General features: G+C 39.2%; 1 protein-coding gene across 1 annotated transcript; it reads right to left on the reverse strand.

Annotated features, from left to right (window-relative positions):
- Positions 1–92: 92 nt before the first annotated feature.
- On the reverse strand, positions 93–27724 carry bcl3 (BCL3 transcription coactivator). Its single transcript, XM_041988808.1, has 10 exons — positions 27001–27724; positions 26303–26420; positions 13072–13180; positions 6375–6576; positions 3938–4026; positions 3742–3819; positions 3331–3498; positions 2764–2863; positions 1686–2676; positions 93–439 (listed from the first exon to the last, which is right to left on the reverse strand). The coding sequence occupies exons 1-9, from the start codon at positions 27509–27511 to the stop codon at positions 2561–2563; spliced, it is 1491 nt and encodes a 496-aa protein (XP_041844742.1). The 5' UTR covers positions 27512–27724; the 3' UTR covers positions 93–439; positions 1686–2560.

Consider the following 27724-nt stretch of genomic DNA (forward strand, 5'->3'; position numbering starts at 1 on the left):
CACATAAATTAAAAAAAAAAAATCTGAAGTGAAGAATTATTTCTTTCAAAATGCTTGTTTATGTGCACTTCTCCTTAAAATAACTTTTTTTAAACTTTACTGTTTACTATTTAAGATTGAATCTCTTAACATATTCAAAATTAACAGCTGCAAAATGTGATCTGCCTTGTTATGAAGACTTATATGTTTTCTTACATTGACATTGCACCCTAAAGGGTTATTTTGTTAGAGCTTAATACTGGCTTTAAAATAAATGGAGGGAGAAAACATATGTACATATATCCCTCCAAGGGTTTATTGGCATGGAAAGCCTATATGTTTAATTGTGTCCAAGTTCTCAGTTGCACGTCTTATCTTGTTCTGCTTTCCTGTGCTTCTGCAGAAAATATTGACTTGGCAGCCTGCAAAGTGCCTTAGGAATTCCTGATCAACAAAAACACTGTTACCTGCCAAGACAAGAACAATTGTGGGTGGTTAATTGTCTATAGGCCAAAACAAGACGAAAAAGATGAAAAAAAAAGGCACAGATCATTGAACATATCAACCTAAAATGTGCAAATACCACAGCAAATGCACCACACTAATTTTAATAAAAAACAAATCAGAAAATTTTGTACCAGTGGCCTACACCATTAATCTAACGTATTACTCAATTTGCATTGTATACTAAAATTATGTTGTTTTTTTGTAAAGCTGCACAGTGGTGTGGTGGCATGTTCTTGCAGGGTTCTCTGTATTCCTCCCACCAAAGGCATGCATGTTGGCATGAAGGGATGTCTCTGTGTTGCCCCTTTGACGGACTGGCGACCTGTTTGCTAATTGCTGGGACAGACCCTGAATTAGGCTAAGCGGTATAAAAAAAACTTAAGTTTTTGTTTGTTTAATTGTTTATTTATATAAAACCAAACTTATGAAATTTCATGTATTCCAAAAGCGAAATCTTAATATTTAATAATGTCAAAACTATAACATTTGAATAAATTAGAATCAATTTATTTATTTATTTGAGGTATGTCATAACTATTTTTGCCGTGATTTATTAAAATAATAATAATAATACCGCGATCAGCCAGAAAAACAGCCCTAGATTAACCGTGTTGTGAATGCAATGCTCTAAAAATCAGGCTAGCCTTGTTAACTTCACCTAACACAATAAAAGCAGCTTTAGTCGCCCCTGACCATCCTGACAAAACAAGAGATGTTAGAAATTATTTGCTAACAAGAACATTGTCCTTTGTTCAAGCACAAACCGATGCAATAATTTGAACACAGACCCGTGTGTCTTACTATTTAATGGATATTTTGTGGTCATTTTCGACGGGAATTTTGTTTGAATAACTTGAGCACAACAGCTGTGGAACGTTAAAACTTCTAGCCTAGCAACGTGGCTTTTATCATCAAGCTAGAAGGCTAACGATGGGGCTCGTTCCCCCCTGTAAAAGAAACTGTTTTAAACTTTTTATCGATTAACTATGCGCTGTGTATGGACACGTTAGCAAATGTCGGCTCACTTTTTGGGGTTTTTTAGTAAATGACGAAGTTAGCATGCTATAATGGTTAGCCTATACTGGTTAGTGCTTTGCTCTTATGGGTTGACATTCATCGTAGCCTACTGTTAAGCGTAAGCGTAACAAATTTCCTTTTACTTATTGAAGTAAATATACTGCTACCCTCCACGCAAAGACTTACCCGTTGTTTCAAGCCTTAGTCCTGAATTGATGATTCAGACAAGTTTTGGAATTTGCTTATTTTGAGAAAACCACCAACTTGTCTCTTTTGTCTCTTCTTTTAGAATATTGACAATTCAACATGGCCGCGCGCTCGTTTTTGGATTGGTTGTTTGCGTCTATGGAAACTCCTGCTGACCAATCGCAGCTCTGCTTTCAAATTCTCGAAAGTTACTAAGCAGCAAGACAAAAGGTAAGGTTTTGGACACATTTTATAGAAACTATACAGATTTTCACAGTGGTAGAAAAACATACAAATACTAATATACACGCTTACAAATCTGAAAAGTACCATGCACGTATTTAAATTATCAACAGGTGGAAGAAGGGAAATTTGTGGAGTCTTTCAAATTAAATGTTTACAAGAATACTTGAGCAATTAATTAAGACTTTCGCTGTCCATGACCCAAGTGGTGCAATAAGCGGCACAGTTTAAGGAAGGCAAGATGTTCCTATCATTTTCCTAATCACTTTGCTTTATATGTGCAGGCAATTTCACAAACATGTTTTATTTTTAGCTTTGTTTACAAGCAGTTGCACATTTCTGTTCAAGCTGACAAACACAAGAAGAAACCCAGCTGATCACTTCAGTTCCCTTGCTCCCAAGATTTAGCAGGTGTATTAGAGGAGTAACTGCAGGACTTTTGCTAAGCCATTAAACCCAGAGGAGGACCAATGTGACAGTGCTTTGTAGTCCAGTTCAGTCTAATTCCAGGTGCCGGCTACTCTGTCTGCCATCATGAAGGGTGAACCTTTCCTTGAATGTCCTGGGTATTGATCGGGTCTTCGCTGTGTGGAGGTAGTTGCAAGTTCCACTGAACAGTAACACTGAACTAGTAAAGTTGATGAAAGGCAGGTTGAGTCTTTGGAGAATGGCAAGCACTGTGATGAAAAGTGTGTGGTGTTGTTGAGGGTGAAGATCCAATGCTATGGTTGGGAGATGGTGAACCTAAGGGGAAAGCAAAAGGAATGGTAAGTACTGTTTTTCCTTTTTTTGTGACAGTTTGTACTTGTTGTCTTGAATGAATATTCTCACCATTCTGCATGGAGTTGCTCCCATGTGGTGAAACCGACATAGAGTGTTGATCTTGAACTCTGATCTGCTTGGCACCTCTTCCTCGTAACACATCTGCTATCTGCAGAAGATTTGCAATTCATAAATGATTTGTGCATGAACTAAAGTGGGTTTCATACCAATATATTACAACAAACCTTGAATCAACAATAAAATAATAGTGAGGAAAAAATACTGCACCGTTAAGGTCTGGCCACTAGAGGGAAGGATACACATTATCTATCAAATTCTTGCTCAATTTTATCCTACTACCCTAATCTGAACTCAGTCAGCTAGGTTTTGGAAGTGTTTGTAGTAGTTCTAATGTAATGTAAGTAAATAGAAGGGATTTTCCATTCAACCATTACAATAAGAGACTGCTTATCATTTTTCTTTCAAGTTTATGGGTTTCCTGCAGTGAATTTTCCAGAAGTAGCCATATATTATATATTATATATAAAGTGGATGAGACAATAATGTCAGAAAGGAATTTTAAAAGGGTCTGTTTTGTCACAAGTTTTTTGCTATTTCTGTGATCTCTTCACTCACTTTCTTGTTTTTGGCCACCATCACTGGGGTATCATTGTGGTAGTTTTTGAGGCTGCTGTCAGCGCCACTCTTTAGCAGCAGGCGCACAGTTTCCCCTTGACCTCGGCCACAGGCAATGTGAAGAGCTGTGTTCCCACTGTATGACTGGCTGTTCACATCACATCCATTCTGTGACAGAGAAACAAAAGACTGTGATTCACAAAGAAAAAAAAAGAGTGGATGCAGTTAAGCAGAAAAAAACTAAGCTAAAGATAGGTGCCATGATGGAGGTGAGTTACATTAAAAAGAAGGGTCTTATCTATGAGCCAGAGAAATGATGACAACTGTTAGGAATTGTAAAGAGTAAACCAAATAAAGCTGAGTCATACACTTTCTGTGTCCTCTTTACTCCCTGCTGTGCAATCTCATTACCTCAATGAGGAAGTCGACCATGTCTTTATTATTGTTCTCTACAGCAAGCATGAGAGGACTCTGGCCACTCTTGATGTCCTGATTAAAGGAACACACAAACAGAAAAACGATGTGGGAAAACAATGCAGAGACGGAAAATGTAACATTTGTTATGTTTTGAAACCTTAAGTGCTGAGTCTGTCCAGCAAGCACTGACCATGGCATTGATGTCAGCTCCTGCATCTAGCAGCATCTTAGCCAAAGTCTGATGTCCTTGCAGCACAGCCAAATGGAGGGGACGTAAACCTGAGAACAACACCATCTAAACATTTATTCCCATATATTTGAAAGGTTATGGTAGATTCTACAATCACCAATCACTTTAAAAGAATACTGCTCTTAAAATCAACAGTGCATTAAATAGTGAAAAGAATCACGAATCAGAAATCTGGGAAGATCTGAGCTTGTAAAAGCCAAGCCTGGAAACCATTGTGGGAAGTGTGGTGTTCATGTCTTGAAACAGTACTCTTTGAGAAAGTGTAGTACTACTATTATATGTAAAGCCACATGAGCTTAGTAGTAATACTCAAAATCATTGTCATTCCAATTGTCCCCCACTGTATCCACAATGTAGCCTGAAACTCTACTATATCACAGCAAAGATGTGCATTAACTCTGCTCTAAAATGTTGTCTGAGCACAAGCTCATCTCAGATGGACAGAAAGACAGTGGACACCTGTTCTGTGGTTAGATAAGTTTGAGTTTCAGCAGTTTAGGCATGTAGAACTAAGACCACCCAGGCTGTAATTGACAAAAAGCAGCAAAAGCTAGTGTCTGTGATCAATTTAAATGAAGTATTTCTAATATTATTTTGCTGTTTAAAGGTGCTTTTAATGCAGAGGCATGTATTGGATCATTAGAGAGATGGCTACCAACAACATGATTAGTCTTCTGGTGAGTTATGTTGTTATTTCAGCGGGGAACAGCCAGGCCTCAAGTCTATAAAATTATAAAAGCGTAACTGCAGTGCAGATGTGTCTCCCAATAAAAATGTATACATCACGAAGGAGCGAATCAGACAAAAGTGGCCCAAGACTGTCAAGCAACTGAAATGTTGCGTTAAAATTGCACTAATCAGTGTTCAAGGTCAACTTTATTACATCACCCGGGGAAATTCATGTGGTCATTGCACATCTCACAACGTTGTGTCATTGAAGGAACACCACATTTACCATACAAAATAGTGAATAAATATAGCGAAAAACATATTTTAAAAATAGAAAAAAATAACCTACAACATTGTTAAAGTGAAACAAAGTAAAGTATATGTGCTGGGAACTGATCATGGTGTAACATGTATTTCAGGTTTGTTGTTTTATGAGCTGAGCGCTGCAGGACTTATAGTACCTCAAGTGTTCTTTCTTATCTTCTGCTGCAGAATTCTGCCATCCAGTCTGTTACCTCTCACAAATTTTAGGAATGAGATGATGAGTTGGGCCATTAAGGATCTGGTCAGTCCTTTTTTAAAAAATCATCTCATTATATAGCCGAGCAGCAACTGCCTGATCAACGCCAATGATTTTGCCAGATATATTAATCATGTGTTACACTTTTTTCTGACCTTAAACATTTATGTTACTAAAAGTACAGATAACAGCAAAAGACAGAACACTTCAAGGAGATCCTTATACAACATTTGAAGAGGAAACTGTTATATGTTTCTTATTAAAATCGATGAACATCTCTTTTGTTTTCTTCTCATTGATCTCTAGAAAGTTGTCTGGGCACCACTAAATAGATCCTCGTACCTCCCTTTTAAAACCTTCCACTTAAGTTTTGCATCCATAGGATCAGTGTGGGACGTAACAACTTCCTTACCATCAGATGGGTTGGATTGTGTTGAAAGTGCTACTTAAATCAATAAACATAATCTTGACCAGGTTTCAAGGCTGTTCAAGGTGCTCCTGCATATTATATATCAAAGTCAGCAGCGCATCTGCAACCCATCTCCCAGCATGATAGGCAAATTGGTTTGAGACTAAAAAAGGTGAAACATGAGAGAGAAGTTGTTTTAAAATATTTTCTCAAGACATTTTATTACTATAGATGTAAGGGCACAAGTCGTTAAGTTCTGTGGGTTTATTGTTTTTGGGTACAGGGTAGGAACCATGCCATTGTCAGCTGGAACAGCCAATGAAGCGTTGTGCTTCTTTGGTCCCAAACAATTTTAGGAAATTTGTTCTGTTCTGGAAATTGTAACATGGTACTCTAGTAAAACAGTACAGACCCAGACCCATCAATAAACACATTATTTGAGCATTATGAAACAGAAATAAATAGGTACAAAAGATGCCGTGAACTGGGAAACAACTGTAATCAAGCAAGAGTAAAAAAAAGTTTGCCTTCAAAACAACAGAAAATATATTTCTTACTTCTCAGTGTTTTAAAAGAACAGATTATTCAGCTTTTTAATGTTTTAATGCTTATCTATTTCAATCAAATTCAATATATTTTTAAATAAGCTTCAGTCTGTAATATCTTTAGGATATCATCAGTCTGAGAGTTGATTGAACTAATCACAGTAACATCATGACAGAGAAAAACTGTCCAAATAATCACCAGGCTTCAATAGGCTCCAATAAATCACAACTCACCCTCAAAGTTTCTGATCTCCAGGCATGCGGAGGATGAGGAGAAAGAAAGCAGAACAGACAGGCAGTCACGCTGGTTGTATTCACAGCAGAGATGTAGCGCCGTTTGGCCATGACGGTCTAAAGCTGCAGGGTCAGCCCTCGCTCTCAACAAAGCTTCCACAATCTTTGCCTGCTTCGTTATCACTGCCAGATGAAGGGGAGTCTGAGGGAGAAAAACAGCAAGGAAAAGTTTAGACATGCCAGTGTATTTAAGGCCATAGAAAATGCAATAGACTGAAGACTTTTTACACTTTTAACAGCAGACGTATCAGTTATACTCCTCTCAAAGGGACTGCTTTCTTCACTTAAAATTTTACACAATTAACCGCATGACTGACACCATGTCCAGGCTGTATACTGCATCTCACCAAGTGGCAGCAGGGATAGGCTCCAACTTCCCCCATGACCCTGACTATAATGAAGCTGCTATGGAAAGTTTAATGAAATTTTATGTTTGTTTTTTTTTTGTTTTCTTTTCGGCTTTTTTTTTTCACGTTACTGTGGAAACCAGTTAATTTTTCTTAGCACAAGGACATGCCACCCTTTGTCTTTAACCTGTTCTACAGGTTAAAGGTCAGCAACACAATGAAACAATGAATGCACTGTAAGGACATGACAACACCTAAAGTAAATAAACTATGAACTAGCCTTGAGAGATTGTCATTTTTAGGCCTACATCAGAAAACAACAAAACTGCAGGAATTTTTGTTGATGTACGAGTGTATTCCTAAATATACACAAACACGCCCAATCAGTACATGCAATTCATAGTTGTCAGCAGTTTTTCAAATGACACCTTTGCACCACATTTCAAAGAAAAAAATCTCCAGCACAGCTCATACGTTGGAGCATATGATACTGTGAATTCAAAATGAGGAGACTCTGATATCTTTGCAGTGCCAGAAAATGTTTCAGTTTGCCTGAATGAATCTAAATGCTGAATGAAATTGAGTGTAGGATGTTTCTTTGAGTGGGGTCAGCATGAATCATTCTGTTGAATATTAGATAAAACTTGCTCAAAGATGGCACATAAAAAATGAAGCAATTTTCACTTTATAATTCAATCACAAAGGGAAGTATTTTAATCTGGACTTTTTAGCTGCTATTCAAGCAATCAGGAACGGATTGTTGGTTCAAGTTTCACTTTTGATGCATTACTGTGTGGGGGTGTATGTGTGTGTGGAGGGTGTGTGTGTGTGTGTGTGTGTGTGTGTGTGAGAGAGAGAGAGAGAGAGAGAGAGAGAGTATGAGTGTACTGAAGGTTTGTTCCAGTAAAGACAATATTAGGAGGTCATCTTTGTGGAATTCCTCCATTGTGTTAATACGTTGTTGTGTTGCTCACTTTTGCTCTTGTTTCTCTGAATCCTGTGACTCACCCACACAGGCACATAAATGCACACGCATACGCAATTATACAGTACTTGGCCAAAAACAGATAAGGCACCACCTGGATCTTACTAAGCAAACATTTAAGAACCTCCCAATGGAAAAGTACAGCAATAATAAATATGTCTCAGTTGACAAGTTATTTATTTCTTGCTGACGTGAGCATCTACTCACTTTTAAAACAATGAGGTCATAAACACATGCTGTGGTCATGAAGAATTATTCCTTTTCCTTTGCTTTTCTTTTTTATAAACCATCAAACTATTAGACCTCATCAAGGAAACAAGGCAACTAAGGAGATTGCTGAAACTACTAAAATTAGGTCAAGAATGTACTACAGCATCACTGAAACCTGGTAGAGAAGTGGTGAACCCTTATCTTCAGGAAAGACATGTTCAGAAGACAGTCTAAAATGATTGTGATTAGAGACTTAAAGATTTGGCAACATCATATTAAATTGGGAGCGGCATGGCTCAGTGGGTAGAGTGGTCGTCCTGTAGCCCAAAGGTTGCTGGTTTGATCCCGGCCCGGTCGAGCTCATGTTGAGGTGTCCCTGAGCAAGACACCGAACCCCTACTTGCTCCTGATGGGTTGTGGTTCGCGCCTTTCATGGCAGTTTCCGCCATCAGTGTGTGAATATGGGTGTGAATGGGTGAATATGATGTACATGTAAAGCGCTTTAGATAAAAACGTACAAACCATTTACCATTTAAATAATAAAATCTACAGGAATTGCGACATGTATAATTGTGAAAGTAAGTACACACAATCATCTGGGAATATCTGGGTCTTTCGCCGGTAAAAACAAAAGAATGCTAACATAACAGCCTTATGACATATAAACGAAGACGTTGCTTCATCGGGTGAGAAGTGTCCCAACAGAGCGGCCATCTTGGTACGGTGCTACTGACAGTCACTGAATACACGCCTATGAGGATGGGATTTAGTTATCTTTATTAATCTTAGTTTTATTTTCAACCAATTTTTAGGCAAATTGGTTGATTGTAAAATGTACCATTTAGACACTGTATAGGAATATTTGATTTAATTAAATGTTTAACTATAAATACAAGGTACTTACATAAAGTTTGATTGGATTTCAGTCAGTCCAACTAGTTTGAGTTCTAAATTTTAGTCTAAATAAAGAAATACAATCCCAACAAAGGTTATTGAACAATGTGTTTAGGTCATTTGGTCTTTTAATGGATGTTCTAATTTTACCAACAACACAATGGTTTAGCCATGTTAGTGCCCATTCTTATGCACAATACAGTTGTGCAATTTGATCCATTTTATTACTATGCGTACACAACTAGAACCGAACTCTGAACTCTCCCGCTGACACACACAGACTCCATTATCACGCTCCCCCACTCATTCCCACACATGCGAGAGGCAGGTACACTGGACAGGCAGCCAGTCAGTCGCAGGGTCAATACTGAGACAAACAACCACTCACACTCACATTCAGAACATGCAAACTCCACACAATATAGACCACTGTTCAAACCTCCCCCCAGCACTATATCAAGATGGCCGCCCAATAGGCATGTCGCTCGCAGTTCTTAATGTTTGTTGTTAGCATCTTCTTCACAATGTGACGGCGAATAGACATAAAGGCAGTTTTACTGCCACTGGCTCATGTGTATGATATTATGGATAATTTTCAATAAAAAAACCAATGGTGAAAACTCAAAACTATAAGAACAAGTTGCACACTTCAACACAGATACTGGTATGACGCGAGGTTTAGTTTAACGGCAAGCTGTTTGAGATCATGTGACCACCGAGTTGTGACGTACGTTTTGCCTGCCCTTCGGGAGATAAGAATCATTTATCTTAAATGCCCACAGTCGTTGAAAAAAGATAATAATAATAATAATTATAATACTAATAATAATACAGTATAAAGCAACAACACCATTGTTTTATACTCTGCATAACGCTGAATAAAAACAGAATTAGTCTCTGTGAAAAGAAAAATAAAAAGACACAACTACCAAGAAACATATAAAAGGAGAATGTTTCAGCCATTATTTTGTACATGTTCTTGCATGAAACTAGAAAATATGAGTACTAATTACAACATCATCTAATGATTAATGCTGTGCTTTTCTGACTCTTTTCAAAAGATAAAAAAGGTTCAGTTTACTTTACTTTTTCTTCGATGACTGCATAGAAGAAAACATTCTGTTATCACTGTCACAGATTATGCAGGAAACCCATGTTTCTTCAGGGGAGGGACGTGTATTCACAACTAAATGCACCATTTTGATTTCAATCTACACTTTTGTTGTTTGTTTTTTTCTTTTTTTTCTAATCAACATCCTTTAATTTTTGTCTGGAGATTTTACCCATGTCCTTTACAACAATAATAATAATAATTCTCTGTGTTAAGTTATTCCCAGAACTAAGAAATCACTATCGACTCTAACACCTTTAATGGCCTTCAAAACAGACATCTCAAAGTTGCCAAACTCAGTCTCTGACTTCCTGCAATGAATTTCAGAGTGACTACACAAAAATCCAGTACAGATAAGAGGAAGGGTGGGAAATGGAGAGAAGGGGGAATTGGGGTGAGGAAACAGCGGCGTGCGGAAAAACGGAAGTAGTGGAGGGTAGTTTGGGGAAAAGACAGGATAACAAGGGAAAATCCCTTCTCTTTCCCCTGAGTCTATCCTCATACACTTGCATTCCTGCAAAATTATCCGCTTAACATGAATGAGGTGAAAAGATGAGAAGAGAATTGGTTTATATTGGCATGAAAAACAGCCCCTGGCTGTAGGCAGTGACAAGCATGAAGGAAGGTGGAATGCAACACTAAGAGACAAAAATCTTTTCTTCTGCAGAGAGCACTGCAGGGTGAAGTCAGAAATAAACATCACAGACTCTTACGTCAATGTTACTAGCAATTGTTAAGATAACAGTTTATCAGCTTTTGTTAGAACTTAAGTCTTTAAAAAAGGCATATACAGTGAGATAAAAAAAAGAGAGAGAGAGAGAGAGAGAGAGAATAGGGAGAGAGTTAGACTGACAGAAACACGCGCAGGAAGGGAAAGTCCCTGTAAACTACCCTCTGAACCTCAGCGAAAGGTATGTTGAGAAACAGCCCAGCACAATACAGGCAGGGTGGGGGGAGGGGGGTGGGGTGTCATGTGACTTCTCGGAACGAGAATACCAAAGCGCACACAAACACACAGAGATCTCTTGATCATGCATGCACACACGCACACATAGTAAAAAATAAATAAATAAATAAAATAGCATACCACCAGAATGCCATAAATAAACTGAAAGCAAATATTGAATTATTACATTGCTGTCTGCATCATGACAATGGCATGTACACATAGCTGTCTAAAACCTAATGCACATGATCATTAGAGCATATTTTAGTGTAGGCGGCCCTCAGGGATTTGGTCTTCAAACCCTACTAATGTAAATGCCACGTACAACACTATCAGCTGGCACAGCAGGGACAGAAAGTAGACATCAATTGTGTGTGTGTTTTTGTAGTCTCACTGATCGCATGACCAGTGTGGGAGTATCAAACAGCTGTCTCCAAACCATCATAGTGGAAGGCAAATCATGCACTACATACACTGGCATTGTTGTTCAATAACAGTACTGATAGTAACACTCTGTCAAAAAGGTCCACATGCAAAACCACATAAAACTCAGGATTTGTCATCAATTTTGGAAAAAAGAAAAAAAAAAACAAAAAGTGTTTTAATTTCTATGTTCGGGAAGTTGACAAGAGCTAGCAAATCATGTCCAAGTTTGTCTGGTAAGTTTTAAAAAAAGTTCCCTGGCCTCATTTAGATAAGTGTGTCTTTTTTATGCCTGCCATTCAGTTAAAACCACACAATCTGGTAGGCAAATGACAGTGATGGGAGCTGTGTCTGTAAATCTCCCCTTTGGTTATAATTGCATATTACATGAAATATGTGTGTGTGTGTGTGAGTGTGTGAGAAAAGCAGTTTGTGCGCATCTGTGTGTGTTGCATGCATGCATTTTCATACACAGGGCAGACAGGATATCACAAAACCAACGGTGTCAAGCCTCAGCGATAAGGAAACAGAACAACCGATGATAGCACCAGCATTATTTCTGGTAAGCATGGCGGCTGCGTCCTGTGTTGTGTGAAACCCCAGCTATGAGAATTTTAGCTCTGCACAGCTCAGATGCTTTTTATGTTAAAAGGATAAAAACAAAAGAGATGATGGACAGCGTGCAGCTAAGGAGGGCACTGAGGTTGAGACAATGACAAGGGAGAAAAAGTGGAAGTGTTGGCTTAAAGCCTGTGGTTGGGACAGCCCTGGATTGGGAAACACTCAAAGACAATTCCTGGTCCACATGCCAGTAAATATACTGTAGCTTGTGTCTCGTGCTGAAGTCACTAAATAGGAAGCTTAATAATAGCAAAACTTTTATCTAATTTACATTTTTCTCAAGACAGTCTTATCATTCCATTGTAAGTCCTTTAGGTCTATTTGTTTATTCATATCATCGCTAACAGTTTAAACTCCCCTCCATGGTGCCAGACTCTATATTCCAGAAGAAAAGTGCAAAACAACTATTCTAATACAAGTTAACAACTTATATCATGTTTTACAACCTCTTCACATTTTTCCCACTTAAAGACAAAACACAACTTATGAGTGCAAGGTTTATGAACCATAATGGGAGTCATTTTCAACAGCTCTTTGAAGTCATCTCTCTATTCTGAATTGCACAACATGGTAAATCCTGAATAAAACCCTGAAAAATCCCTTGCTTTAAGGAAGCTGACTACTAGAAAACCATACACAATATAAAACAGAACACTGGAAAGCACGCATAATCCTTCCCAGAACGTGCACTGCTTGCTAGCCTGTGGCAAGCTCAGGTAGAGAAAGCAGGAAAGGTGAATTCCACTACATGACTGTAAGAGTGTGCGATAACACGGTTTACGGCAAGGAAGAAACCAAGGCACTTCCTGTTTCTTTACTTCCATGTTACTGTTATCAAAGGGTTGAGGTAGGGGAATGTATTTTGTATGTTATGGATGTTGGGGTAGAAGTCTTTCAATATACTTCTATTTAACCTATACTATGAGTAAAAAAAAACATTATCACAAACATACCAGAGAAACTTATGCTATCAAATGTGAAATGAAGACGTGTTTCAAAAATAATCATTATTCAGAATTATATGTTTCATGGAAAATATTTGTGTGCAAAATAATCTAAAGATCAGAGTAATGGCATGTGTGTAAATGTGTTTCTTTCACCTGACGGAGGTTGTTGTAGATGTCCAGGTCTTTGTGAGCCCACACCAACATCTCAATGAGATTCAGTGTCATGGCCAATTCCCCCTGCACCACGGCTATATGAAGAGCTCTGCAGTGAACATAAAGAAATACACAAAGGTGTGGTTAACAAGTGAAAGACAAAAGTAGCATGGTAAAGAGTATCTAAGTGCCTGATGGTTTTAGTGCCTGTAGGGGGAGTGAGGCCCTTTGTTGGGGTCGGGGGAGGAGGAGAAGCAGAGCTGACTGAGATTAGTTCGGGTGCTAGGGGCTCCAGCTGAGAGAAGATGAGAGATGGGAGACCAGTGGATGGGGGCTGGAAGGGGGCAGAGTCAAATCTGTTGAAAAAAAGGCTTAACATGTTTGCCAAGTCCTTATTTCCAATAGTGACTTGACCATTTTTGCCGTGGCCAGCGATGTGTTTCAGACTTCTCCATACATCTTGGACATTGTTTTGTTCCAAGCACTGCTCCAGTTTCTGGCTATAGGCACTTCCTTACTTAAGCTCCTGTTGTACTCTCTGCAGGGGTCACCTGAGCTGAAGGCTCTTTATGTGCATTCCATATCAGTATATGGCTGTCCGTGCACACATCTGCACCTTGACATCACTGAGCAGTGAGGATAGAAAGAAGTGCCTCAAGATAAGGAGAGTAAGACGACTTTTTAACATGAATCAGTTTTGGATGGAAGAAACCTCATAGTTCACCTATCTGAAGGAGGAAGCCCTCAGTCTGTTTGTGTGTCCACACCACAGAAAAAAAAACTTGCACCCATGCTCATAAAAACAGTTCTCTGTGGTAGTCTTTGACTTGTACAGCACTCATAATCAACTGGCTGTTACATCACTTCAGCATTCCTATCTGCAGTGTAAAGACAACAGAGAAAAAAAACTCTTAAAAGTATGTCATCATTTGGGAAACTTACCATTCTAAATAACCCTCAGAGAGATTTTAAAATTTAAAATGCCCCAAATGTGTCTACTGAAGGCAATGCACCAAGGTCAGGGATGCAGATCGTCATTGTCAATTATTGTTGCATTAACTACGTCTATGTTGATATGTTTTAAAAACATAACCACACCTAACTCATAAGCAATCTGGAAACTCTGCATTATGGTTGTAAAACCTGGAAGTTATGAAGTTTGAAGTTGTCCTTATAGCAATTAATTTTTCATTTGCATGCTTGAAAATGAAGTAGGTCTGATAATTAGTCACTCGGTTATCAATGTCTGTACAGTATGTATGAAACAAGAGCGTACAGAAAAACATTTAACCATGCAAGGGCCACATCAACCACATCTAGCTTTATGTGAGTCCATAACTAGTGTAAGTGCAGCCACATTCTACCCACATGTGTATTAAATGATTGATTTCATAAATACCATTCTTTTAATAGCCTTTAAATTTAAAATGAGAATGAATTCTACAGCAAATTCTACTTGATCTATCCTACTGGCAGTTGTACGATGGATGTACAGGCATGACTCACAATGTTCTTATCACACACTCTTATCATGACTAAAGGGGAAACCACTATCTGTGGTTGAGGCAAAAGAACAAACACAGGCCAGAGTTCAGGACAGGGAAAGGCAGGAAATGGAGCAGGGCGAGGGCATGCTGTAGAAAACAGTTTAGCAGGGTTTTTTTCTTTTCTTTTCTTTTTTTTTAAAGTTTTTCTTTCTCATACTATCTGAAGAAGCTACTTCCAGTAAGAACCAGATTTGTTTTATGTCACTTCCTGTTGTCGCTGAAAAAGACAGCATTCTTTCTCCTCTGTCTTGGTCTTGGTAGACTTAAAGCTGCATAGTTTCTCACAGGGGCTTTCTGCAGGTTTGCACAGTCAGCTTCATCCAGTGGATATGTCATAAAACAGATACAGTGCAATTAAGCAACAGGAAACAGACACACTTCTTGAGAATAAGTTAAAAGTACCCTTGTACAAAATATGAGGCTACACAGCTCATAGTCACAAATGCACTTGCAAGACTTCCTCTCAAAAATGGGCCTCCATCTATCTATCTATCTATCTATCTATCTATCTATCTATCTATCTATCTATCTATCTATCTATCTATCTATCTATCTATCTATCTATCTATCTATCTATCTATCTATCTATCTATCTCAAAAACATTTAAATCATTTTAAGACCCCATGAAAGCAAGTATGACAATAACAATGCCTGTTGTATATGAATAAAAATCAACTAACTACTAACAACAACAACAATTAAGAAAAAGAAAAAGACAAAACATGTGCAATTTATGGTAAGTTGTATGCATCTGCACACAAATGTATCAATCTTGCACATGCATGATGACAGACATCAGCTCTACTGTGCAGCATGAGTATAAAATTAATGCTACTGTGTCAGGGCAGATTGGAAGTGCAACTGAAAAAAATGGTTGATTTGCTTCTGACATCATTCTGAAAAGCAGAACTCTTTACATTGAGTGAGAATGACGGTTCTTTCCTCAGATGATCCCAGTTTCTGTAATTGAGCTCAGCACTGTAAAAAAAAAGAAGAAAGAAAAAAAAAAACTGCAAGAATCAAGGCCCAGTCATGTTTACTGTACATGCAAATAAAAAAACCACATCAGAAAAAAAATGAAAAAAAAAAGCCTACCTTGTTGGTAGTATCTCAACAATATGATACAGTGTCTGGATTGGCCAGTCATGTCATGAGCATATTGGCAATAAAATATGATGACAGGCTGCTCAGGTTTCACTTGAACATAGTTTTGTCATCCTGAGCTTGGAGGGAAATGTTGTGAGAAGATGAACACAAAGACTACAAAGACCACCTACAGTTTGACTTGATAAATTAATATTGAACCATAGTTCAGAACAGATCCATCAACTCTGAGCTTATTGAGATGTTGCCTTTTTACAGGCCAGAAATGATCCTATATCTGTTAATACACCCCTTTTATATCTGTATTCATCACTCTCTTTTCTCTTAAGATGAAACTGTGCTGTTTCTTGTTCCTGGAAGTGGTGCAGACCACAGCCAGTGATAACCCTAGGCACAGCAGCACTGACGCAGACAGGACTTCCAAACTTGCTGTATTACAGACAATACAACTGCATGAGTGACAGAAAAAGAAAGAGAAGAGCACACCGAGAGAAAAAGATACAACTGGGAGGCAGCATGTATGTGGTATCCTGTTTGGTATGGGAGGGTGAGGACGCAGCCACACTGACTGATCAGACTGAAGTCTAACATATCCTGTGGTCTGTGAACCAGCTGAGCAATGAGGTGATGCCTTTGTGTGAATAGTAAACAAAAGGGAAGCTGGCATTCCAGTTAACAAGAAATGATGACTATAGCTTGTTGTGCCAGTCATGAACAATTAGACAACAGTTACACAATTTCTAGAGCAATAGTTTTCACGTGGAAAACATCTGTGTAATACTTGGATGAGTAAGTAGTTGAGTGGTTTTTGGAGGGATCTGGGTTCCATTTCCCCTTTCACAGTCATCATAAATACAATTTATGTCAGTTCACAAAGTTCTGGTGCTCCAGTAGATTTATCACAGCTAACAATGAGGTACATGCCATCTTTGGAGTTCTGGTATCAAAACACACATGTTCATGGATGATGTGGCATAATCAACTCTGATCTGCTTAAATGTCATGTTTACGGTGTTTACAGAAAACGGACTTGCAAAAACTGACATGCAGAATCTCACAGTAATAACTTGATGGTTAAGAGTTAGATGATGGTAAACGCTTAAGTTGGAAGATATGTTGTATAACTAGAAATGACACTTTCGCACAACAAGCAAAGGCTTTGACAGTAATTACCCTAGCCTTGTGTCACTTGATGACCCTGTTGATAACATTGATACTTTTAGTTACCTCTGGTTTTCACCTAGTCATTGTCATGAAAACTCATCTTGTTCCAGCTCTGTTTTCTGTTTGCCTGTGCATTTGAATTCCTGTTTTGCACCACCTTTGAATGTAAGTTTCATCAAAGTCCTGAGTCCCCTCACCTCCCAGCCTCCCAAATTCACTGGTTTTAATAAGAATGTGTGAGGGACTTTAAATAATTCAGCACTTTACACACATTGCAGATAATTCCTGCAAATAGCTTTCAAGATTACATTAGACAATCAAGTTATTTTATATAAAAGATGCATAGTAACTGATAGAACATATTTAGTTTAGACTGTATAGATCAGGGGTGCCCAAGTCCGGTCCTCGTGATCTACCGTCCTGCAACTTTTAGATGCAACCCTTCTCCAACACACCTGAATCAAATGACTGGCTCGTTACCAGGCCTCTGCAGAGCTGAATGACATGCAATGACATCTGATTCAAGTGTGTTGGAGAAGGGTTGCATCTAAAAGTTGCAGGATGGTAGATCTCGAGGCCCTAACTTGGGCACCCCTGGTATAGATGGAACTGGCGTCAGTGATGTGTAAGTGATGGATATGACTGAGAATGTGAGGACACTGTGGGCCACTGTCTCACTTAAATTGGCACACTATTAAATTTGTTTAAATTTCCTCCTTCATTTAGTTATAGTTTTCCTGGGTAAAATAACGTTAGTCATAATGAAGATAAAGTACTTAGCAAAAAAAAGAAAAAAAAATAATTTAACGATTAATGCCAATAGGTTTGGACCCTTCTAAATTATTATATATGACATTACATAAACGATAAAGATAGCGAGGCATCCATCCACCCATCCATTATCTGCTGTGATCCCCCTGTAGTTGGAGCACACCCTCTGGACCCCCTTTTTGAAGAGGGGGACCACCACCCCAGTCTGCCAGTCCAGGGGAACTGTCCCCAATGTCCATGCGATGCTGCAGAGGCGTGTGAGCCAAAACAGCCCTACAGCGTCCAGAGCCTTAAGGAACTCTGGGCGGACCTCATCCACCTCTGGGGCCCTGCCACTGAGGAGCTTTTTAACCACCTCAGCGACCTCAGCCCCGGAGGTGGGAGAGCCAACACCAGGGTCCCCAGACTCTGCTTCATAATCGGAAGACGTGTTGATGGGATTGAGAAGGTCTTCAAAGTATTCCCTCCACCGCCCCACAATATCCCGAGTCAAGGTCAGCAGCCGTTCGGAAGTCATTCTCCATGGCCTCTCCAAACTCCTCCCATGCCCAAGTTTTTGCCTTAGTAACCACCAAAGCTGCATTACGCTTAGCCCGCCGATACCCAGCAGCTGCCTCTGGAGTCCCACAAGCCAAAAAGACCTGATAGGACTCCTTCTTCAGCTTGACGGCATCCCTCACTGCTGGTGTCCACCAACGAGTTCAGAGGTTACTGCAACGACAGGCACCGACGAACTTGTGGCCACAGCTGTGGCTGGTCGCCTCAACAATAGGAATAGGAACACAACTCACTCGGACTCAGTTTCCCCCAATTCACCCGGGACATGGTTGAAGTTCTGCCAGAGATGAGAGCTTAAACTCTTTCTGACAGGGAACTCCGCCAGACATTCCCAGCAGACCCTCACAACATGCTTAAGTCTGCCAGACCCGACCAGCATCCTCCCCCACCATCTGAGCCAACTCACCACCAGGTGGTGATCAGTTAACAGTTCCGCCCCTCTTATCTCCAGCTCAGGCTCCTTCCCCGCCAGAGAGGTGACATTCCATGTCCCTAGAGCTAGCTTCTGCAGCCAAGGATCTCACCACCTGCAGGAGGGACCATAGGGGTCAGATGCAGTGTGAGCTGGGCGGCTGCCAGAGGCAGGTACCCTGGTGGTCTGATCGGTTGGGCTCAGCCCGAAAGGGTGACATGGGCCAAACCCAACCAAGCCTCAATGCCCTGACACGGCATTGATAGCCAGGGCTCCAATGGGACAAAAAAATCAGGCTGGGAGTCATACCAGGCCACCCCAACTCATATACAGTAAACATATGCTCAAATGAAAGTACATACACACACACAGGCTAAGTAATCACCAAAGCTCATTATTCTTTATAGACATTTACACATAGAACTATAAGCCACCAGTCCAGTTCTTTATTCTGTTCTACTCTCAGAAGACTACTCATATTATGATATTATGTTAATTTAAACAACATGATTGTGTCAAGTTCATTTGATGTGATTCAAATAATATCAGAAAATGAAAAAGTCCACTCATCTTAGATAAGAAACTACAAAACTTTAAGAGGGAGTCCCAAACTTTTTGATGCAGCATATCACCTATTGAGGTATGTCTGGTCCAGCAGGACTCACCAAGTATTTTATGCAGAAAAGAAGCCATGTCATTAAAATGTAAACAGAGACATCAAACACACACTCCATATGAGATTGTGTAGAAAATCCTCAGACATCAAAATTTAACCAACAAGCATAAAAAGCTGCAATCACATCATTTACAACCAGATAAACACAATGACCAATTGATTAGGCCAAAAAAGTTTCCTCGTCAGCATTTAACCTGAAAATAAAATGCTCTTTATTGGTGCAGTTAGTTTAAAGTTGTTTCTGAGCTGATAAGGACAGATATGGACAGGATATGTACAGACTAGTATAGCCTACCAGCCCAAGTATTAAAATAGCCACCTATCAGTTTTACAGAGCACATAATATTAGCTTATTTTTAATCTATGATACCAGGAAATCCCAAATAGGACCCCTGTATATGCCAAGGTTGGAATAACCAATATTTTAATGTTTGGGCTGATGTGAAACATAACAGTACTGCAACAAACCACATCAATGTTTACAATAGAATGAACTACTGACCGCAGGTAGTACCAGGGTCATAATGAAAATAGCCATGGAGAATCTCAACTAGTATCATGTTATGTTCAGGTAAAAGTTTACAGCTTGTAACACACCAGCATAATCTCATACATCACTCATTAATTTATTTAACAGTAAATTCCTGTGAAATTTTCCTACATTTGTCCACCTCCTCCTCAAGTGCATTCCTTTTTTCATATGGCCCCTTCTCTACTCCCCCTTTTATCTTTACTCCTCCCTTGCTTACACGCTCCTCTGCATCTGAGCTGTTCCATATTTGATCGTGTTTATTGTTTGTTTGTTTGTTTGTTATGACAAGCCAGCCAGTCAGTTAGGCTACCGGGAATTGTCCTGTTCCTCCCGTGGGCCAGCCCGGGTCTGTCAATAACTGATTTGGATGATGATATGTCTCATCGTTTGGACATTTTTAACAAGGTTAAAAACTAGATTTTTATTTGATGAACACTTTAACAGTGGGTTTTATTTTAAACCTTTTTATACTATTTACTTTGTAACGTGTCACTCCACTAAAGGTGGAAAATATATAGAGTGGAGTGTTTCCCCTACAGATGTTGCAATGTGGGTCTGCACCGTGTGTGGTGGTTGGCATTGTTACCTTACAACAAAAGACATTTCCTGATATGAACCTTGGCTGGGGCTTTTCTGTGTGAAGTTTACATGTTTTCCCATTGCAGGGGTTTCCAACTCAGGTCTCCTGCTAAAACACACCTCTGCATAAGCCTGTTAATGACCCAGTGATTTGAGTGTGTTGCATCAGGGTAGGATCCAAAACCTGCAGGACAGTAGCTCAGGAGCACTGGAGTTGAAGATCTCTGTCCCAGTGCTTGTGTAGATTCTTTCTAGTTCTCTGGCATTCTTCCACAATCCAAAAATGTGCATGTTAGATTAATTAATGATTTGAATTGATCCTTGGGGTGAGAATAAGTGTAATTGGTTTTTGTCCCTCCATGATCCTGAATTGGATTGAGCAGGTATGAAAAATATATGGATTTAGCAGAGTGGAAGGATCAAGTAGCATAAAAAAGAAAAATTTCAAGTACATTCATCCATCAGTATTCCATGCATGCTTATTCCAATGCAGGGTCAGGGAGGCTGGAGCCTATCCAAGCTGCTATCATAGAGGCAACATGGAGACACAAATAAATTCAACTACAAATATGTCAAAACTGAAGTGGGACAGTATTTGAGTAAATGTATTCAGCTACATCCTTTTCTGGTTTTTGACACCTTTCAGGTGGTTTTGTTTCACTGCCATCAATCTTCCATGTTTTTATGAGATGATTATTTTATAAAGCGTCTAAACATCTGAGATTTCTCCATAAAGAAAAAGAAATCCTGATCAACTTTTGATCCCTGATTTAATTCTGGCTGGATACGTGCATATAAGTTTTTGTAGTAAAATTAGAGTTGTCAAAGTTAGAGCATTATTGACGCATTAACGCAAATTCCAGCTCTATTTTTAATGTGCAATTAATAATAATAATGATGATGATGATGATGATAATAATAATAATAATAATAATAATAAACAGGTGTAGCAATATGAGTGAGATCTGAGATGTATGGAGGGGTGAGATTACGCATGGCCTCGTAAATGAGTAGTGAGATTTTAAATTGAATACAATATGAGACAAGAAGCCAATGAAGCTGCTGTAAGACAGGTGTGATGTGATGGGAAAATGGAGTCCTATGACACGAGCAGAGGAATTCTGAACCAGTTGCAGTAAACGCACACACATGTAGTTTTAGGAAGTGATGCTGAAATTATGTTGTGGTCCTGAAGCAGAAATGGACACAGAATGTTTTTTTACAGTGAACGTTTAGGTTTAAAGCTCTGCAAAATGGTTCTCTGGACAAAACTAAGGAAATTTTTTATCTACTGTGGATGTGAACTGAGTTACCACCGTAGTATGTTGCATCTATACCAGCTGCTATGTAGACAAACAGCTAATTCAGAGAGCCCTCCACGGACTCGTCCTCTAAAGACAGTCCGTCATGAATATCTTTGATACGTCCTGATAATTATGATGATCAGCTGTTATGATCCAAATCATAACAGCTGATCTGGATCAACTAGAGAAGCTGGTAACCGTGCTGGAGCACTGCAGGGTATTTACTACTGTTTATAGTTTTTTTCTTAATACAGGTGAAGTTGTCAGAAGTGGTATGTGAGAGAGTGTGCAAAGGTTATTTGTGTGTGTGCGTGTGTGTACAGTCATTTAACCTCAGGTGAGTAAATAGAACAAGCAACTAAAGTGCCTTATTCTATAATTGCGGGTACATCACCGACAGGATTGATGAAACATGATAAATATCCTGCTATAGTGCATTTAGTAAAAATAAAATATATTTGCACACATCCTCATAGACATTCAGTCCTAAGATGATACAGCCTAATGATCATGTTGAGCCCTAAAATTCACAGAAGCAACACCATGAAGTCAATTAGTCTTATACTTGCCACATTAATGTTACTGAATAAATCTGACTGGAAGCAAAAAGGAATCTGCTTGTAGAGCAAATAAACACATTTACACATCACAAGTGCAAATACCAGTGTGGCACACAATAGAAAAGGTGAGAGAGAGAGAGAGAGAGAGAGAGAGAGATGAAGCTGATAGAAAGAAAGCAGTAAATGAGGAAGCGGGGAGCGGATGTTTGGGTTTTTTGAGCCCATTCATTTAAAAACACAGAGAAGAGAAAAGAGAGAGAGAGAGACACCTGAGAAAAACCACAATCATGTTAAAAACCGAGCTCTCACTGGTTTTCCCGAAACTAAAGGGGCTCATTGACGTAAGAGCGGGCGTGAGCGCTATCACTCACATTATGCACGCACGCACACACTGTTGCATGCATACAGTCTGAGAAAAAGGACAGGGGAATGAGAATGTCTCTTTCTGTAGAATTCGTACAAAGATTCATAAAACCACAAAGAAGCAAGCACTGTAGGCTCCACGCCACTAACTAGGTTCTCACTATATATCTATATACATGTTGCTTTTAGTGTCTTACCTGGAAGTCGTAAAATATACTTGAAAGATCATTCAGAGAGAAGTAATGTGAAAAATACAATCAGGTTAGGAATAAAAAGAAAGAAAAGTTAACATGACATTTGCAGGTACAGAAATATGAATGTCATATGTGTGAAGACTATTATGAGTCCAGAAAAACTGCATTCATATTTTCTTCCCACTATGTGATTAGAGCACACGTGTCTTAGCAATATCTGAAAGAATGAGCAGCTGTGACATATGACGACACTTACGGCTCTGAAAAATGTTGGTCATCACAAGTTTGGTTTGTTTTGAGTGGATGCAAATTATGCTGATACTTTTGGAAACTGCAACATCAAAGTGTCGTTTATTTCTTGGACATTCTTTGTTTTTAGTCACATGACTGTCAGTAGTGTGTGGGCAGGTCATGAGCTCACACAAAGTAATCATGCGTTAATGTTTGATATTTGCATTTATGTGGTGTCGAGAATCAATGCCCAGTGAGCAGTATCTTTCCCAACGCCCCCAGCCCAACCCCACACCCAGAGACTAGTCAGCCATCACCTATAGGCTGTTCAACACAAATACAAACACTAGCTGTAGTTCAATCTGGCTATAACCTATAGCTTTGTTTTTGATTACAATCGCCACTGGTATTTTGTAAATCTTTTGTTATTAACTGCTTGACACAGCAGTGAAAATTTTGGCTGTGTAGAGAGCGAGAGTGCGGAAAGAGTCAACCTACTCAAAACAGAGAGAGCCAGGTGAGTCACTGAGATCACAACAAATACACTGAGATAAAACTCCAAACTTCCCACATCCAGGTTGTGCAATACCAAAAGTTTGGTTTATGAGTTCAGATGGTTCTGTGTTGAGAATAGTTTTGCTTGGGTCCACCTTGGTGAATCACTGTTATTAAATCCTTGGCAGGACTTAATCAGTTTTCATAATGTTGCTTCACAATGTAGCATAGACATACAAGTGTGAAGTCAAAAGAGAGACAGACTGGGTATTATCTCTGCACTAAAAAGCTGATAGTTCATCCAATATACACGTATAAATGGTGTTGTTGATTTCCGTATGTTGAAACTTGCTGTCCACACCCATGCCAAAAAGAAAAACGCAGAAGGCCATCCAAAGCTAAGACTTCCACAAGTAAAAACATGGGAGAGCTTCACCACTAAGTGAAAAATTATGTTGCAAAAAATTCAACAATCATTCATTCCTTTTCTGTACTGCTTATTCCAATTTAGGGCAAAGAATTTGGAGATTTCCTTATGTAACAAAATTTCATTAAACAATTTTGAAATTTAGGTGGAATATCTAATGAAAAGGGACAAGGCGTTAATGAGTCCATGGCACGATTTTCCATGTCTTGTGGCTTATCTGCAGCGCTAAAGCAGTTTATTATCATCTTGAACAACAAGTCCAAAAAGATGGATAGATGTGTTTTACTATTTTTATGCAAAAAGAACTCAAGCTATCTAGTGGTCTCAACCCCTTACTTGCAAGACTCTGTTTTTCAGCAGCCTAGTCACTATCACATCATAGCCCCAAGATTTCCTTGTATGGTCAAATTGTCAAAGCAGTGGGTTCCAGATAGATTGGCATGTTATGCACTTAAGCATTAAGCGTACGTATGTATGTATTGTAGTTTGTCATGCCGTTCAACATATTCTGGATTTAATTCTGGCTCAGGTGTGTATGACTGGATTTCAGGTCTTTTCATGCTGTTTCTCAAAGTTTTCATAGTTTCTTGATTGGTGTAACACCAAGTCATGCATGTTAATGCTTCAACTGTCTCCTGGGGAAACCTCCAGGAATCCAACCCATTCTCTCATTTTCAGGAAGAAAATTCCACCAGGAGAAAGCAGACTCTCATTCTGAAATTATTGCAAACTGTTGGTGTTACTGTGGGTGCAAAGCTAATTTAGATGTTCCCAGAATTATACGACTGGAAATGTCAACTTTAAACCAAGACAAAATGGCTTAAATCTTTGGGCCGTCGAAGAACACTGCAGTCAAAGCAGTTTAAATTGTTGCATTGTTGCAACAATTGTCAATGAACACTAATGCATAAATCAAAGTTAAACCTAAAAGTCAAGATACTCAGCTGTTTTTTCTGTGTTAGTATAGTTATCACTGTCTGCTGAGCTGTATGACTTTAAGTGCTACTCTGTAATAAATGTTGATTATGTCAGCTGCTGTTACCATATCTGTCTGGGAATTATTAAGGGATTTCATTAGGAATCCACAGACACAACTTTTACATGTCTCTTATTAAACTGACATGCACCGTGTTAGTATTTGTTAGTAGTTTCCTAGTTCTGATTGTGCCTGTGTTTCCTTCTTTTTAGGCAGTTCCCACAATGTTCTGCTGAAATCTGCATAGTTCCATTTGTGACTTGATGATATCTCCATTTTTTCCTGCTGGGTGTAGCTAAGTAACAAAGATGGTGACAGGAATGCCTGCATTTGACCCATGTGTGCAGTTTGACTGACATTACACACAGCCCCGATCAGTTGAGCCTCTGTTACTGTCTTTACCAGCCCTAAGAAAAATTAAAAGCGACATCATATCAGTTTCTTGGATAAGGGGCAAAAGATAAAAACGCTTAGCAGCCCTGCACAAAGTGGAACACCTGGTTGCCCTTCAAGGCACCAGAAAAGCTGATCAGTATATAAGATCCTGCTTATTCCAACAAAACCTTACCTAACTACAACGTGCACGCATTACAACAGTGTGGCTGAGTAATAGAGGACTCCGTATACTAAACTAGTCTGCCATTTGGTGGGTGGTATCACCCACCAAATGAATATGGCTAATTATGAAACAGAAAATGAATGAAATGAGGTTCCAGACTTGCCATGTTTCTGTTCTAACCATTTTAAAATACAACACATGCATTAAAACTCAAAATGAGCACGTGTTTTTCTAACTATTGCTCATTTTAAACAGTTGACGTATTGTCTTTATTTCATTTTTAGTTTAATATGTAGTTAAAATGATTTACGAATGATTACTTTCTACTTATTTATAAGATGTTGCAAAGACATATACCAGTTTGTAAATCACCTTGTGCATCCATTTAAAGCATTTTGCTTGCCATTTTATAGCAACTGAATTATTACCACTTCCCAGATATGAAAAGTAATCCCAGATTCTTTAAATATGACTAATTAGATACACATGAGCTGTGTCTATGCATCCTCAGAATCTGCTGTAAGTCTCGTGATTATTAATGTATGTATTAGGACTTTAGATCTGTTCAGGTGCCAGGTTTCAACTTTCATCACTGCAATCTGACTGAAATTCTATTATTAGTTCATGCATGAGGTGAATGAATCATGGTGACATTGTCAATTTACTATAAATGCAGGTGATTTTAAAATATGGATTGATATGAGCACAGTTTGTGCAAATTGAACACTTCAAAGTCACACCAAAACTTCTAGTCTAAGTAATTTTAAATGCAACATACGTGTCTCCGTCTTCATCTTGACGTGTAGCCAGAGAGATTCCAGCGAGCAGGTTGTCGTTTTGGGGAACCATTAGATATTGAAGCCTTGAGACTGGAGGCAGATATACTGGATAGTGACCTGAGCAGAAAGAGATGCAGACACAGAAAATAATAGAAAGTGAGAGGAAGAAAAGAAAAAAGGTCAACTGATTACGTGTGAGTCTTTTTTTGCAACAAGGAAGTGGGCTACTGCATATAGTGTTTGTGTCAGAGTGTGTAGGCTTCAGTTATGAGTTGACCCAGTAAGCCACTTCTGTCAGTTGAGTGAGGACAAGGATGCAGAATAGCTGACTGGACATTTTCTCAGCAGCTGCTACTGCTACATCATCTTCTACTACATGTGACTTGACACACAAGTGAGCAGTTAGTGAGGAAGAGGAAGATGCATTCTGCTATTTTCATAAAAATCTAAACTGCAATATGCTTTGATAACTGTCATTTCAAGAGCATGGCAGATTGTGTATTTATTTTGCCAGTATTTACAATATTAATAAAATACCATTTTTTAAGGGAAAATACAACAAATACTGCAGATGACAGCTTTTAAAAAGATGATTATTAAGATTTTATAATCACATAATGGGAGTAAAAATAGAACAGAAAAAAGAAAGAAGCAGAATTATATATATATATATATATATATATAATCAGTAGCTTACCGTAATTATGATAGTCCATTGGGGGCAACTGGTATTTCACTTGAATCGGTGCTCCTTGGACCTGCCTTGGGGTCACTGGTGCTACGACAAGCCTTCCTCCGTCCGGACGTACAGGTAAACATTCCGGCAATGTACAGTTTGTGTCTTCCGCTGGAGAAAAGCGGTCTCTGCTCACCGGTGGATCCGGTAACGGCCTCTGTGATTCAGGTACGCCGGTAATCGGGCGTTTCCTAAAGGGAAGCTTTGAGGAAGATGAGTCCGCTGGCCGTTTTCGGGACGCACTGGCTTCTGCGCCCGGTGCGGCTCTGGCCGAAGGGCAATGGGTTTCTGAACTGCCCGTTCCCGTGCATGCAGGAGGTGCAGGTGAGCCGCCAGTCACCCGCGCGTCCTTTTCCCAGATCCTGTAGTCCGGAGTCCTGGACCCGGTGCTCTTGCGCGGGGTGGTTGTCAAATCCAGCGGCGCACTGGGAGCCGTCTGGTAGTCCTTGTTCATGGTCATGACCCTCGGCATCAACTGAATACGTTTCAGGTGAGTACGCAGCTACAAAATCTTCTCGAAGTTCAGGGAAGGTTTAAGTTGAACCCGACAAAGCCAAAGTGACCAACTGTAGGCAATTCCCATATCTGTGAAATAAAATAAAACAACTTATTCCGATTCCTATAGCTAGCAAATGGAATAATTTAGGATAAGCGTCTAAATTCATAGACTCGTGCAAATGTAGAC

This window comes from Melanotaenia boesemani, chromosome 6 (genome assembly GCF_017639745.1).
Source record: "Melanotaenia boesemani isolate fMelBoe1 chromosome 6, fMelBoe1.pri, whole genome shotgun sequence".
NCBI lineage: Eukaryota > Metazoa > Chordata > Actinopteri > Atheriniformes > Melanotaeniidae > Melanotaenia > Melanotaenia boesemani.

Bases quoted from the DNA above. Each gene is read 5' to 3' on its own strand.
- bcl3 (XM_041988808.1), bottom strand. From the start codon at position 27,511: ATGCCGAGGGTCATGACCATGAACAAGGACTACCAGACGGCTCCCAGT. The intron at 13,181-26,302 runs GTATGTTGCATT...TGTTCACTGCAG, and splicing joins CAAGATGAAGACGGAGACAC to AGCTCTTCATATAGCCGTGG. The intron at 3,820-3,937 runs GTCAGTGCTTGC...TCCTTTAATCAG, and splicing joins GAGCTGACATCAATGCCATG to GACATCAAGAGTGGCCAGAG.